Source organism: Salarias fasciatus, chromosome 5 (assembly GCF_902148845.1).
Source record: "Salarias fasciatus chromosome 5, fSalaFa1.1, whole genome shotgun sequence".
NCBI lineage: Eukaryota > Metazoa > Chordata > Actinopteri > Blenniiformes > Blenniidae > Salarias > Salarias fasciatus.
Window position 1 is genome coordinate 1,937,382 of NC_043749.1, and position 14,883 is coordinate 1,952,264.

General features: G+C 41.1%; 1 protein-coding gene and 1 non-coding gene across 2 annotated transcripts; both read right to left on the minus strand.

Annotated features, from left to right (window-relative positions):
• Positions 1-269: 269 nt before the first annotated feature.
• Positions 270-8,185, minus strand: LOC115388829 (bactericidal permeability-increasing protein-like). The gene is made up of 16 exons (XM_030092116.1): positions 8,076-8,185; positions 6,105-6,209; positions 5,913-6,027; positions 5,701-5,832; positions 5,459-5,614; positions 5,316-5,379; positions 5,144-5,204; positions 4,969-5,060; positions 4,709-4,885; positions 4,385-4,444; positions 4,136-4,303; positions 3,989-4,056; positions 3,858-3,900; positions 3,046-3,109; positions 999-1,075; positions 270-888 (listed from the first exon to the last, which is right to left on the minus strand). Exons 2-16 carry the CDS (start codon positions 6,199-6,201, stop codon positions 847-849), a joined length of 1,416 nt encoding a protein of 471 aa, XP_029947976.1. The 5' UTR covers positions 6,202-6,209; positions 8,076-8,185; the 3' UTR covers positions 270-846.
• A 5,094-nt stretch (positions 8,186-13,279) lies between these two features.
• Positions 13,280-13,361, minus strand: trnas-cga (transfer RNA serine (anticodon CGA)). Its single transcript has one exon. It is a non-coding gene; the product is annotated as a tRNA-Ser (tRNA).
• Between the last annotated feature and the right edge of the window lie 1,522 nt (positions 13,362-14,883).

Sequence of the window (14,883 nt, forward strand, 5' to 3'; positions counted from 1 at the left end):
TGTCAGAATTTTATCGCAACTAAACTTTTGTCCCAAACGAAGACGTCGGCCATCCTTGACATGGTTTGAAAGGGTGATGTAGCCAAGACCAAAGATACCGTCACGATTCTCTGTCTGGGATGGCCGAAAAATGCATAGTCTGTACAGGCCATTAAGTTTCCACTCCTTTTTAAAACGTTTAAAAAAAGTCCTGACTTCCCGGGTTTCAGCACCAAAATGTTACGGCAGTGAATGCTCTTTCAGAGATGACAGAGACTCGGATGTTTTTGCTGAACAATTACAAATCAGTCTTTATTAAATAGTGGAGGAAACTTGCTGTTTCCTCAGTCAAGCAAACAACCATAGCGACAAGTGATTCAGGACAGTTCCTGTTGAGCACCTTTACAATAAAAACACCTCCGGCATTTCACAACACAATCATATATGGCATTTTGACATTATTATTTTATATGTTCATGTTCAACTGAATGAATGAATCATGTTGCAAGAAAAAACTAGAAGTCACAAAATATGATGATTGAACCCTAATCGCGAATAGTGTCGTCATTGATTTATGAAATCAAGTTTAAAAGAAACAAAGGGAAATTTGACCCTCTTATTTTCATAACTTACGTGTTTCAGATCTCTTCAGCCAGTTCCCAGAGCCTGAGCGCTCGGTCACAGCTGCCTGAGAGATGCTGTGTGACCATGTGAGACTAAAAAATTCAGAAACTCAGAGGGAGAAAGTGCTTCAAAGAACTTCAGAAAGGATGACTTTGTCCACATTAAGAGGACAACATGAAGAAACAACAAAATGAAAATCTGCTTCATCTGCGTTGTATTTCTGGGAGTGTTTCACGGCGCGGCTCAGTCCATGAACTGAACGTCCGTCCCGATCAGCATGTAGTCCTGCAAACCAGGAACAGCTTTGAAATTATCAATTCTGCTCATCAGGTAGAAAATGTGCATTTTTTTTAAACCAAGTTCCAGACACAGTGAAGCAGAAAACATCATCTGACCTTCAGGATGTGAAGCTGACTGCTCACAAGCTTCATCTTTCCAATCATTGGCAGTGGATATCCTTGAGCAAGACGTTCTGTGAAAGGAAACCTGTCAGCTTGAGGTGGCTCGGTAAGAAAAACATCTTGTGCTTGTGTTGTGAATTGAATGCAGTGAAAAGTTCCTGCATTTCCGGTGCTTCTGATTCCAGAGTTGAGCTAACCCTGAGAAGCTAGCTGCCTTTCTGCTAACCTCAAACTCAACATTCTACTTCGTGTGGTGCTTAGCCCACCTACGGGCTTCGCTATTGTTACCCTACTTTGGCGCCAGTCAGACACTGAGACAGATCAAAAAAGTTGCCGGGCCAATCATGCCCGGGCGCTGGCACACGCCCCGCCCCACTCCAAGACGATATAATCCGAGCGGCCTGTAACTCTCCCTTCTTCGGATCAGCCGAGGAGAAAGAAACGGAAGCAGTCCAGCTGGGCTTTCAGGCAGGTGGGCATGCACACACTCGTAGAACTGTAGTTACGTCTCGTAACTATAATTTGTACTTCGTGTGGTGTAAATCCTCCAGAACCAATAAAAGGCTTCGTCACACCGCAGTGCACTGTGGGATCGCGCAGCCATTTAAGCGGCTTGCAGTAGTTGTTTATATCTAAAGCGTCTGTGCGCCACGAGGGATGCTACATTGGATAATTACAAGAAAATGGACTTGATGAGTTAAGTTGAATCCTGTTGCCAAGGCTCGGTAAGTAGAAAACCTTTGTGAGATTAGTACAATGGATCCATATGAACACCTCTATTGGACAAAATATTTAAATAACTTGCTTTCTGAAGTTGAGCTCAGCTCCTGTATTGAGTTCATGGTGTTAGCTTCTATACTGCTGACAAATTTATAAATGCAAAATCTTCAAAGACTTATTTGATTACTTCGTTTGCAGTTTCATCTGCTGATATTTCGCACAAAAATCATATCGTCAGTGGTATCTTCATGCACATTTTACCGTTAGTAATTTATTTGCAGTGTCGCTGAAAGAGCAGAATATCACTGCACTGTATAACACTTTTCTAAAATACAGAAGAGAATTATGAAGTGGTCACATTTTATTATTGTGTGAGAAAATTGATATGTTGTGACTAAATGATCAATGAACGTCTAGAATAAATTATACAAAATTAGCAGAGGAAGATTTAAGGTGATCTAAGGAGTTGAAATTCAGGTTCATCATCAACCAACTGTGAAGCACGATGTAGCATTGTGTAGCTTCCATTTGCATGCTAACAGCGTGTAGTCGTGCCACGTTGTCGATTTCGTTGGGAGATATGTGAATTTACTGAAAAGGCCTTAAAGAAGTTTGTATATATGTTATTCTTGTGCTGATGAAGTGTTTGTGTATGTCGTGATTTGATTAACTGAAAGAGATTAAGTTGAAGGAATGTATCATTTGATGAAATATGATTTATGTACAGTGTTATCTTTTTTTAAGCCCATTAGTGTTTATGTTAAACCAAATTGATGTTTCTGTGAAGTTCTAAATGTGTTTCTCTGCAGAGTATCTCATACAGTTAATTTCTATTTGATTTGACTGTGAGTGTTTATGTTTAATGCATTTTTATTTTAAGGAATCTGTTTTGATATTAATGTGAATATGAAATTTGATTGCAGTGTCTTTATTAAGTTGAAAGGTATGATTCTTAGAATTAAATGACCGCTTGTAGCAACACGTTAACCGGTGTCATCCATTCTTTTGGTCCACAGTGCACCCTTGCCTGCGTGACCGTTTGTTCCAGGTTCCAGATTCCCATAGGTCTGGGGCCGGTAACAGTAGCCCAATGTTTTTTGGAGCAGTCATGTGAACGGCTGTTGAATTTAACAACAGCACGCTTGAAGCATGTTTTTTTAAGTAGTTAGAATAGAAAAAAAGTGCAAAGCGAGACAGTGCAGTATAGCCTGCTGATGGCAACAGTGTCGCAGTGGTCTGCCCATCCCATGATGCACTGCAGTGTGACATCAGCCTTTCGAGCCCTATAATAAAGATGTAATGAAAAACAAACAATACTTACCATTGAGTTTGGGTAATATCCCCAAATTGATGACCATTTTGAAGATTTTGTCAAGTGATTCAACCTGTAAGGTAAGATTAAGCTTAGTTTATTGTATTTTTTTAAGCATATTTACTGATTTATTTCTGAATGTCAACGTGAGCTATCGGCAAGTAGCTTATTGTTAACACTCGTACTTGTATCCATCCTTTAAAAACATTGGCTAATTTTCAATCAACTTGAAATGACTGAAATTTGTTTTAAATAAGGATGTGTTATTTTACTTTAAAAATCAGCAGATCAATTAATTGATTCTGCAGTTGAAAACATTCATATTTACATTGTAAATTTGTATTTGTCAGTGTTACGTTACATTGTTTCGGTCCTATTAAAGGCGGCTAACACAACTACAACTTCCACATGTGAGGAAAACATATCTTTCAACATGAGTCTGAGATGATGGCTGATCACTACCAGTCACATTTGGGGCAGAAGCATAATAGGAAATACAAAAGGCTTCGGTTTAAACAGCTAAAACTGATGAGGAAAAAAAACCTTTTGAGTACTGTCTTTGACACATATTGAAGTTACTCTCATACTTTATGCTTCTGTACAAACTGTCAGACTGATGATTGCAGCTGTCATTTTACTTGGGATTGGAAATTTGTATCACACATATAACTTCTTACAGCAGCATAGATTCTGTTGTTCTGACACTTAATTTTGTGCATTTGTCTTTTCTAAACTGTTCAAATTTACCTTCCTGGTGTTAAAGTTCTTATACTTGACACACACTTTATAAACTGTGGCTGGTGTAAGAGTGCAGTTCTTACTCGAAAATCTCCAACGTAACTGGTGACGAGGGTCATATTCATTCTGTGCAAATCAGGAGAAATTACATGTCATTTCCATTTTTGTAAGGGTTAGGGTTCGGCTTCAGTTTGTTTTTCTTTTTGTAACTCACTTCTGGAGGGTGACTTCTCCGGCCAGCTTTATTCCGCTGACAAACACCCGGCCGCTGACGCTGCTCTCCTGTCAGGATAGTGGTTTGCAGGGTTGAAGTGTTGTTTTCTCCGAAAGTGGCTGTCAACACATCAGCTGAGTGTCTTACCAGGCTCAGGACAAAGAGAGGAGAGAGTGTGGCGTTGGGCTGGATGGCGTAGGCTGTCACCGTGGCAGCGGCTTGGATTGTCATGTTGTCGGGTTCAAAGGTAACGGTGGGGCTTTTCACCGCCTTCACCAGCAGTTTCATCGGCAGATCAGGGAACTTCTCTTCAACCTACGTTAAAAGGTGCAGGAGTTGGTTTGTAGTATCACAAGACATATTTGTAGTTTTTAAAGTGATGGAATGGGTGGCTACCTGCGGTACGAAGATTCCAAATGACTTGGTGGTGAGTCGGAACGGAGAACTCTTTGGGATCTGTTGAGACACAACGACAAAGGTTAGCAATTAGTGAAACTTGTGGAGCAATCATAACGGTGTCTTTTGAAAATGGTGGACTAACGTATCATTGATGCGGTTGAACGATCACAGACTCTTACTACACCTCAGAATGTTCATTGTTGTGTCAGGATAACATTACCTAACTCATTTTCCTGCTCTGGCTCAACCAAGATCAGCATGTAAGTTGCAGTTCAACTGAAACGAGTTGTTTTTTTGGCGATATAATAAGAAACATCTCACCATGTCATCAGTGATGTAGAGGCTGAGGATTCCGGCTGTGGTGTAGACGAACGCTGCCGAGTTAACGGTGAAGGCAGATATTCCCATGTACATCATGTTGTTGGCCTCAGTTGGCATGGAGAAGTCCGTGGCAGTGAATGGAGGCTCTTGATGTTTCCCAATGTTGTAAAATTCTCCCTAGGAATGAAAACACACAAGAAATGTGAAATTTTGCTTTACCTAAAGCTGATCATTGTCTCTTGTTCAGGCGTGTACTCTACCTTCAGATTCAAAACTAAAGAAGTGTTAGAAATGACAGGCGATGACACCATGGAATATTCAATCTCTGCATATTGGTCCACCTTTGCCAAGACTGCAAAAAAGACTATTGGTTATTTTTATATGCAGGGACCACGAACGAATGAGCGAAAGGTGGAAAGAAACAGCAAGTTATACCATTCATGGTCTTCAGCTCAGGATTTAATTCTGATACTGCCGTTTGGACCAGAGGACAGATCTGAAACAACAGAAGAAACACTTTGTGGAGACCCCAAATTAAAACTACTAAAAATAAAGCAAATGCTTGTTTTTTTCAATAAGGCAATAAAGGAGGCTGTTTGGCCCTCACCTGTTTCTCTAGGGACTTACGCCCAAACTTCTCTAATAGGTCTTTAAATAGATCGCACATCCACCTGGAACCAACAACAGCACCATTTGTGGCTAATAACTCGTATTCCTTCCAACGCAACATCCAGTTGAGGGTTTTCCTACTTGTCTCCACCGTGACACTGGATCTTTAGGCTTCCAACAGAGGCCGAGCAGCTGATGGTACTGACCGCAGGTCTGCCCGTATCGTCACTGTCAATTTTGATGCTTGTTGTGATTGTTAGTCCGTTCACGTTGAGATCGAAAGAGCCGTGGTCCGTTCTATGGGGATGGAGAGAAATTTTTACTGTAAAAGAAGCTACCATATATCCTTTTTGTCTTGCATGAGAAGATTTTCAGTCACTCACATGAATTTGAGATACTTGACCTTCCAGTTTCCACGCAATTTCATGTAGGCGTCACCAATGGACAGTCGGACTCCACTTCCTGTCACCAGATCCAGTGCAGACTTTGGTAATCCTACATCCAGTAATTGCAAACTGAAAAAGGCCATTTGTTTAACTGTTAGTGCAGGAAGTATCACAGCTTAAATATCGCTTGAAAAAAGGTCTTGTCTTACCCTGACAAACTGTACTTGACCTTCCCGACGGCAGGTACGTTGGTCGTTCCAGATATATCTGGGATTCTGATGGTCTTCAGTTTTGACTGAATGGAAGCTATACCCAATTGTCTCCCTGACAAAAAAGGCATGAAAATCACACTGGGAAACAGAGGGGAAGCGAATGATTTGAGCGTTTCTTTGGCACCTTACCATAGTCGATGCCTTTTTGAGTCAGCTCCACTTTCACTCCAGGACTGATGCTGACAGTCGCAGGAAGAAGAGTCAACAGAGCCAAGCACAGGAACATCCTGAAGTCTAGAAGGAAACAGACAAGATCCTAAACATCTCATGTTCATCTGAACCGTTTACTGTCAACAAAGCCAAATTTGGCCTCGGTCAGATGATCAAATCCAATGGACCTGATTGAAAGTTCCAAAGTCCAAAGTTCTGCTTCTTCTTTTCTTTAGGGCAAATTTTGTGATTCTTCATCTACTTGCAATTGGGGCCGATGGCGCAGATTGGCAGCCTCGCCGCCCCAGGGCAGCTGTGGCTACAATAGTAGCTTACCACCACCCAGTATGGAGAGAATGAATAATGCAATGTAAAAGCGTCTTTGAGTGTCCAGAAAAGCGCTGTATTAAACCAATGCATTATTATTATTATCATTATTATTATTATTATTATTAATTGTTAACAATTTCAGCCGTATTGGACATGTGCAGTAGAAGAGTTTAAGAGAAGTTGCACTTTCTCCGTTTACACTGAGATGGTGTTGGAGTGTAGTCGAAAAGTTCCACCTTGAGAGCCATTTTCAGTGGCTATGAACACTGCTGTCTCACGCAATGAAAATGTCCCCTTTTCACTAGATAACACTGTGGTGACTGGAGTCACAACCCTGCACTGAATTATTGCACGTGACCTGAGGTTTGGGTTGAGGGCTGAAAACTGTCTCAATCATTCCATCTGCAATTTCAGATGATGACTGTCCACTAACTTGTTCTGGCTCCTTTGAGGACGTCTTCTCAAAAAGACATGACACGTCTTTACTTTGACATGAATACAACGTCTTGACAAGACATTGTAACAACATCTCGATGAAACATCCACACAAAGTCCAGATGAGACAACCGTACAACGTCTAAGAGGGACATATCAAAAGGTTTGATTTTAGCTCCCCTGAGAACATCTTCTGGATGTACAGCCATAACACCTTATCGACGTGTTTTGGATTACTTTTTGCTGAGTGGACTGAGTCAAATGGAGAATGAACATTAAACTGCAAGTCTGTGATCCTCAATTACTCTTCTGGAGGTGTTATGTTCAAGTTCGAGTTTGACATGGGATTGGCTTGCTTCAGGGATTATATGTATAAATGCCTGTCACTGTGATTTTGTGAATTTTTTTTTTTTTGCTTTTGTCATCTGAGACAGAAAAGTTATGTGCAAATACTGAGTTTTCTGGATTTGGCATGACAAAACACCAGGTAAATTTTACACTATATTGAGGATGCGCTTGCTTCACCTCTGTGTGAAGCAATCTTGGCATAACAGGGGATTTCTGCTTCAGTTTATGACTGCAGATAGGAAACTATGTGACTGGATTTTATCTATTTAAATTGTAATCCATGGCATGTAATGAATCATCATCATCCAGTTTGAATGTGACTGTAAAGTTTACAGCTTTAGAAAAAAAACAAAAAAAAAACTTTTGGAAGTTTCTTAGAACAGAACAAAATTGTTTGCTCTTCGCAATATATGTCAAAGAAAAAAAAATTGAAAACCCTGAACATTCCTTCTTCTGCTTCTCTGCTGGGTTTTTTTTAAACTTCTGATTTACAGCTTTTTACTGGGTGTTTTTGTCCCTTTCCTTAACAGTTTCATTCACTGGTGAAACTCAAGCACAATCTAAACGCATTAATCATCTCCGACAGCACAAACCAAGCATTTCCAAGTAATTAACTTAATTCAGATCTCAAAACACTTCAAAATCAGAGGTCCATCAGTCCTGATCTGAACACTTTACCCAACAAAAACAAAACATTTGCATGATTGAACAGTATTGAAGTGAGAGCTCAACACAGCTTGGCTCTCTAATCTTCACCTCAGGTTGTTTTTCTTTTACAATTCTTCTTGTTCACATTAAAAACCTGAGCTGTCACCTTGAACAGACGTGCACACTCACCTGAAGTTAGCTGGGCTCAGAGGATTTCCCCGGGTGATGTTTCACCGATCCTGCCAGCAAAGTAAAGTGAAAGACGAAGGCGAGGCACATGGCCTTTATTTCACTTATTCAGGAAGTTGGGTGAGTCCTGGAGGAGGAGTGGCCCAGCTGCAGCACAACCTGGAATTTCTCTTATCTCTTTCCGCTTGCTTCATAACATGTGTTAAAGGAGCACAGTCTGATACTGGCTGCTGTTTGGATGGTGACCCAAATTACACGACGTGCCGTTTCCTCCCATCACCTCTCAGATACCACTCTGATGGTTGTGTGAAGCTCTACAGGTGACGACATACCACTTGTTTGAGGGAAAGTGTGATTTATTTGAGTCCCGTGAACATACAATGATGTGATTTCCCATTGAGCCAACAGATTCCAGTCTGACGCCAAACACAGTGACCTGACAGCTGTCTGACAGTTTGACAGCTCCACAGCGTCTCTCAACGAACAAGAACCTGTTTGCCCTTCTGGAGTCACATCCACCCTCCCATTGCAACAGGTGATCTCCCTTTATATAACCTCAGTGCCACCTACTGGACGTATGAACCCATTTTCCCCGTATTTGACTCCTACAGCATGCACAGTCACACTGGCAGAGAAATCTCTGAGGTCTGTGTACTGAACACACTTCAGGTCTCTTGTGTTGTTTATGTGCTTCTACTTAATTGTTTTAATTTCATGTAAACTGTCACACTAGGAAGTTTAAAGCACTTAAGAGAAAAACAAACCAGTTTCAGCTCCACAGCAAAGAAACAAAATATATTCCACTCAGCAGACTTTAAAGTTTAATTTTTGTTTTGCCATCGACAGATGTGTAGATTCAACAGATTTGAAGTGTTTTTGGACAAACTGTTCATGAACTGGTTACTCACCTGCCTGTTTGTTGTTGTATGTGCTACATACATGCTTGACTTCAGACTCTGTCGGTCCATATCTTAACATAAAGAAATATAACAAGTGTTTGATCCATGGATGGACCAGTTAATGTTCTGGTATTTATACAGATTCTTCTCTGACTCTTGTCGCCAATGGGTGTTTCTTGCCTCCTCTTCCTTATCTCTCTGCTCTGCTCGCGGCAGCTGTCCTCTCTAACTTCATCTATTGTGCCAAAGGTACAATAAGTTAGAAATTTGCAATAAATTAATTAAAATATTTCCATTTTTCTTCTGTCATTGAAGAAATATTCCCTTAAAACAATCTCTCATCTCGATCAATAAATGTCTTGGTAAAGTTTTTTTCTTTCAAAATAAGTTTTGGGAGGGAACAACTTTGGTGGGCGGGGCTCGACGTCTCACTTCTGAGTTCCAGAGCCAATCATATGTCAGTTCCCAAGGTTGCCAATCAAGCAGCGTAGCAATCCATATTTTATGACCGCGCCATCGGCCAACTGGCTGTGCGTATGCTCACCACATGCACGAGATGCCGATCATGTGTGATGCATGTGCAACTCCTGTCCCGTGCACTCAGCACCAGCCGCATGCATCCCCGCTCTATGGACAGGGGGATCGGGAGGGGGGAGTACGCTATGTGACATAATGTTACTTATTGCACCTTTAACTTTTGGAAACTTCTGTACTTCGGCGTGAACCTTCGAACTGATGAAACATGGAATTGATGAGCTGGTCTCTCAATGCAATTGACAGGATTTTTTTCACCAAGGAATGCTAAAAGTTACTGAAGGTACTTTTCCTACGGACTACTTGGAACAAGTGGAAAGTCACATGTCTAACAGTTCTTTCTTTGGAGGATGCTGAGGATGTTTACATCTTTCTGTTCATGATATCAGGGCATCTCGGCTTGGACGCGTGGTTGCTCTGGTCTATTGGAAAGTGAGCAAGACGGCAGCCAGTAACACAACCCACCCAGCTGTTGGCTGGGATAAAAGATCACTGCAAGGCGGATGAATCAAATACATTGGATTGTAACACAGACTGAGGACTCTATCTTAACATTGAGTGTCGATCTGATGAGGCACATCGGAAGCTGGAACACATTGCTGATTAGACTGTGCAGGTTCACTACAGAATGGATTACATTGTCAAACCAGCTCACAAAACTGTTCAAGGCAACACCTGCTCAGACTGGAAGCTTTAACTCCGGGTTTGGTGAGATCATGGAGTCTATTGACATGGTCAAATATGCAATTGAAACGAGGTCCTGATGGTGCTATGAATTGGTGTAAATGTCTACAATTCACACCTAAATGTATTATCGATGATCTGCTTTCCAGTCTCCCCTGCTCCTCCTCCCTGGAATGATTTGTAGTTTCTTATAGAGGATAAGCACCTTAAGGCTGAGTGACCTGCCTTATCTGACCCCATTCCTTCTCAGAGGACCCTCATGGACACAGCTGTTGTTTTGACAAGCGATGACAGCAGTTACTGACAAATACACTGAATCCAGTGGGTTTTTTTTTTTTCAAGACTAAAGACTACAGATTTGCTTTCACACAGTTCCTTTCCGGCAGCAATGTTTTTTTTCTTCTTCTACCGTCATCTCTTCCATTGGCTGATTGACAAGAGGCTATTGGGAGTTAAGGTCACGACGGTCGGAGGGAAGGCTTTTCCTTGCCTCCTTCCAAATAAAAAGATCCCTGTTCTCATGGCATCCAACAGTCAGAGTGAAATCTATAAATGTTGTATATGTATGTGCTATTACAATGCTTAGCGCTCCAACTGTATCTGCGCTGCACTCTCGCGTTTTTAATTTGGCGCCACGTGATTGGCAGCTTCTTGTAAATTTCCCTTTGTGGGACTAATAAAGTCATAATTCATTCAATCATTCAGTGGGATGTGGGACCATCGGTGTCTGGCAGCGTGGCTTCGAGTGCGGGTGAGGTCCGCGATGCAACGCTGCGTCCATGTAGCGGCTGACAGCACAGCCTTGCTGTTGTCCTACACCGGTACTCGTGGCCCCGAGGTCCTCTGGCAGCGACCTGCTGTGTGTCCCAAAAAGCCAGAACCAAGACCCACGGTGAGGCGGCCTTTAGCCATTACAGCCCCCGCCTGTGGAACAGCCTGCCAGAGAACCTCAGGACTGCAGAGAATGTTGATATTTTGAAAGGGCAAGCACACCTTTTTAACTTTTTTTTTTTTTTTTTTTTTTTAACCAAATTTTATATTTAACGTTTTTAGTTGTTTAACTCCAGTGTTTCCCAAGGGGGTCCTTCACACTGGATGTTTGGTCTGGTTAACTGTGGGGGATCCTGTGCTCGATTCCTCCCATCCTGGCCAGCTGGAGGGCTCCACACCAAATCAATATATTGATTTTTGTTGTATTACATTAATATTGTAGCACCCTTTGAGTTTTCTTTTTAATACGAAAAGCATGTTATAAAGATTGATTTGATTTGATTTGATTCATTCAACAGTCCTCCTCATCATGCTGTTCACATTTTGGCATCACGAGACCAAGGCCACATCTATCAATCGATCAACAGGACCTCGACAATGAAGCCTTGAAACAGGAAGTTCTCAGAGAGAAGGGTCCACCAAGCTTAGTGTGTCATAGAGTATAATTACAACAGAGACGCAGAGAGACAGGAAGAGTCGAAGAACAACAGACAAGTAGACCTTCTTTGTCCACATCCCACACTGATGACCGCTTACATTGGCTGAGCGGGTCTTCAGACTGGAACCAGAGAGCTTTGAATAAGCGAGGCACACATTGCTGCGAACGTATACATGTAGAACTGACTGTTGAAGTGCTATAATCCAGCACCAGAGTGAAGTCTGGACCCCGCTGAAATAGAAGAATCCCAGAAGACACAGCTGAATCCAATTCAGTGAAGCGCAGGACCCACACTGCCCAACAGCCTTACAGGCATCACCCACCTGCGACCAGAAGAACAAGGACAAACTACAGCGTTCCCAAGGGGAAAGTTTCAACCTGCACAGATTTATTTTGTATCGCAAAGGAGAATAAACAAACATAGGCCAGTTGACAGAGTATGGCCCCCATGGCATATGTTTGTTGTGGTAAACCCACCACTGTTGCTGGTATACTACTTTCATGATATAAAATCATCATCACAAAAAAAAACAAACAAACAAAAAAAAACTCTTCAATTAAAATGAAAAAAACTAAAATTGTCTAATTACAACAACATACAGCTCAGACAAACAAACATGTATTTATTGTGGGAGTTCTGTGCTTCCCAACCTGCTCTCTTCTTGATCTGATCGCCTTAGATCTGCTTAGGTAAGATTTTCTGATCTTTATTGGCACCCCGTAGCCGTCGATAAACATTACACTTTCCCACTTTGGTTAAAATATATCAGCAGTTGTGGGTTGTCCTGTTTACTGTTTCTGGTGTTTATAACCTCTGTTAAGGTAACTGTTAATAGCTTTAATATGATTCGGTGCTTGCTGCTGATGTAAATGGGTATTTATGGGGTTTTGTCTGAATCACTTTTTGTTTGGGTCGATCAATAAACATGCCTTCAATTTGAAGTTCCTACATGTTAACAATATTCTTTTAATCATTGTGTTTTTTCTGGTTACTTTCACCTGTAATTAGACTGCCCCATTTCTGCTCAAAAGAATTGCCACAATCAGCTGTGCAAACCTCAGGACATCACCACACACAATCAGCATCCTGTTGATGACTTCTGTTTTGCATCAAACACACTCAAATGATTTCTTTTCAATAATCTCAGTTTCTAAGAGAACCAATGAAGCCTGGAACTGCATGGTCCCTCTGTCTGAACTCTGCAGAGGAGGCAGCGTTCACTGTCAATCTATGGTGTCCCAGACAAGGGGAAGTGGAGTAAAGCAGAGCAGATATTTATGGAATGTATTTTAGAACCAATTTACATTTTGCAACTTTTGGGTTTTCATTTATTTTTTGTTTGGACTGATAATATTCTGGTTATTGTGGTTTTTACTCAGTAATCCATAATGCTCACCAGTCCAGAGAAAATATATTTGCATATAGATTTAATTTACAGTTGCTCAGTAAGCATGTCTTTGCAATGCGGGAAAGATGTCTGTATGCCTGCATTTCTCAGATGGATCAATCACAACCTGTAAGAACACTTGCTGCCTTTTTTACAAGCAGTGTTACATACGAACTCATTTAAATAATTTTCCTGGAGTACAAGCGCATCAACAGACAGTTTCACTGTCTTCCAGAAGAATCAGACTGTAAACTTCAAAGTACTGAGCAGCGTTGTTGGCAGGATTCAAACCTGCGCGGGGCAACCCCAATGGATTTCGAGTCCATCGCCTTAACCTCTCGGACACAACATCACTGCTGTGCAGCTGTGTGGCATCTTAAAGATTCAGTCAATATAAAAATATTCTCTAGAAATGACTTGTTAAACGTCACACATGGACCCATTACAAATTAAAGCAGTAACAGTGGTGGTTATGTTCACTGTTCAGTTCATCACATCTATTTTTATATGTAAAACCTATTTCCTCTTGCATTGAAGAAACTCCACACAGAAAGGCCCCAGCTGCTGTTTGAATAAGGGTCTTCTCACCAAGAGGTGAGAGCACTACCACTGCTGCACTGTGCCACCCAATGTTTTACATTTTAAAAGTGAATCATGCCGTATTTCACCAACACAGGATGCTTTGACACATACACTGTCCCATTTTTAATAAGAAAAAGTGTTAAATAGCAAAAACATGTCCTGAATTTCAACGTCCACAAAAAACAGAAACAAACATTGTGCAAACTGAAAATAAATAAGTAAATCCTCCAACTGAACTGTCCCCTAAGATAAAGTATCCATCAGTGCTGTTAAATCGTGGATTTTTTCCGTCTTGATCCTGTGAATGACTTTTTTTCAGTACAACACACCACAGGACAGCAGATGGCGCTGTGTGATCCTCTGAAGCTTCTCTGTTGCTCCGAGTGGATCTGACCTGATTTTATTCTGAAAAGAATTCGAGAGAAAAAAAAACAACATTGCTGTCCAGCTATTGAAGGACACAGTGCATTAACGCAGAGGTGGTCTTCACGAGCTTCATTACATTTTTCAAAGACTTTATGCAGTTTTCTCCTTTGAGAATTCAAACCATGCAGGATTCTAAACTGGACAGAGCAGTTTCATGGGGGGCAGATGTTTATGTCTTCAGTGACACAATAAAATTCTGGGGCTGTATGAAACATATCCTCATGTTTGGACATTTTCAACATGAGGAAGTCCGGAATTGCCAAGTTTGTATCTGCATTAATAACAGATATTTGTGTTTACAACTTATTTTTTATGTTTAAAATGTAAAAAAAGGCATTTAGGACACGTAGATATTTCCATCTGTGACACTCCATCAGTGTGATATTGCTCTCTTTCTCACACAACAAACACTTTGTAAACTAGCAGTGTCAAACATGAGGCCCGTGGGTTTGAAGTGGCCCACAACAGCCTCCAGTCCGGCCCGCCAAACCACCACCGAAATCTCAGGCAACAATATGAAAGAAAACACAGATTTTTTTCTTCTCAAAGATATCCTTGAGATTAGCAGACACAACACATGAGATCTGAGCTGAAATAACAGTGATGCTGCCACGAAAGCTAGCAAATTAGCATTAGCATCAAAGCCGTGCTGTCAGGGTGAGTTTGTAAAAACATGCATAAAGAAAGAGTTCTAAAAAAATTTTTTTTCCACATTTCACTGTATTTTGCACCCGAGGGTTTCATTACATTCAGCTTCATGTGGAGATTTTAGTCATTTATAGAAGTGAATGTTTGGTTTTGTGAAAATACAGACAACTGCAGAATGCATACTCTGCACCACAGCAAAGAAACTGAAAGGTTACTTT

Excerpts from the sequence above, each read along its gene's own strand:
- LOC115388829 (XM_030092116.1), bottom strand. The coding sequence starts at position 6,201 with ATGTTCCTGTGCTTGGCTCTGTTGACTCTTCTTCCTGCGACTGTCAGC. Across the intron at positions 4,304-4,384 it reads TTGGAATCTTCGTACCGCAG|GTTGAAGAGAAGTTCCCTGA; the intron begins GTAGCCACCCAT and ends CTTTTAACGTAG. Across the intron at positions 3,110-3,857 it reads GTTACGTTGGAGATTTTCGA|GTTGAATCACTTGACAAAAT; the intron begins GTAAGAACTGCA and ends CTTACCTTACAG.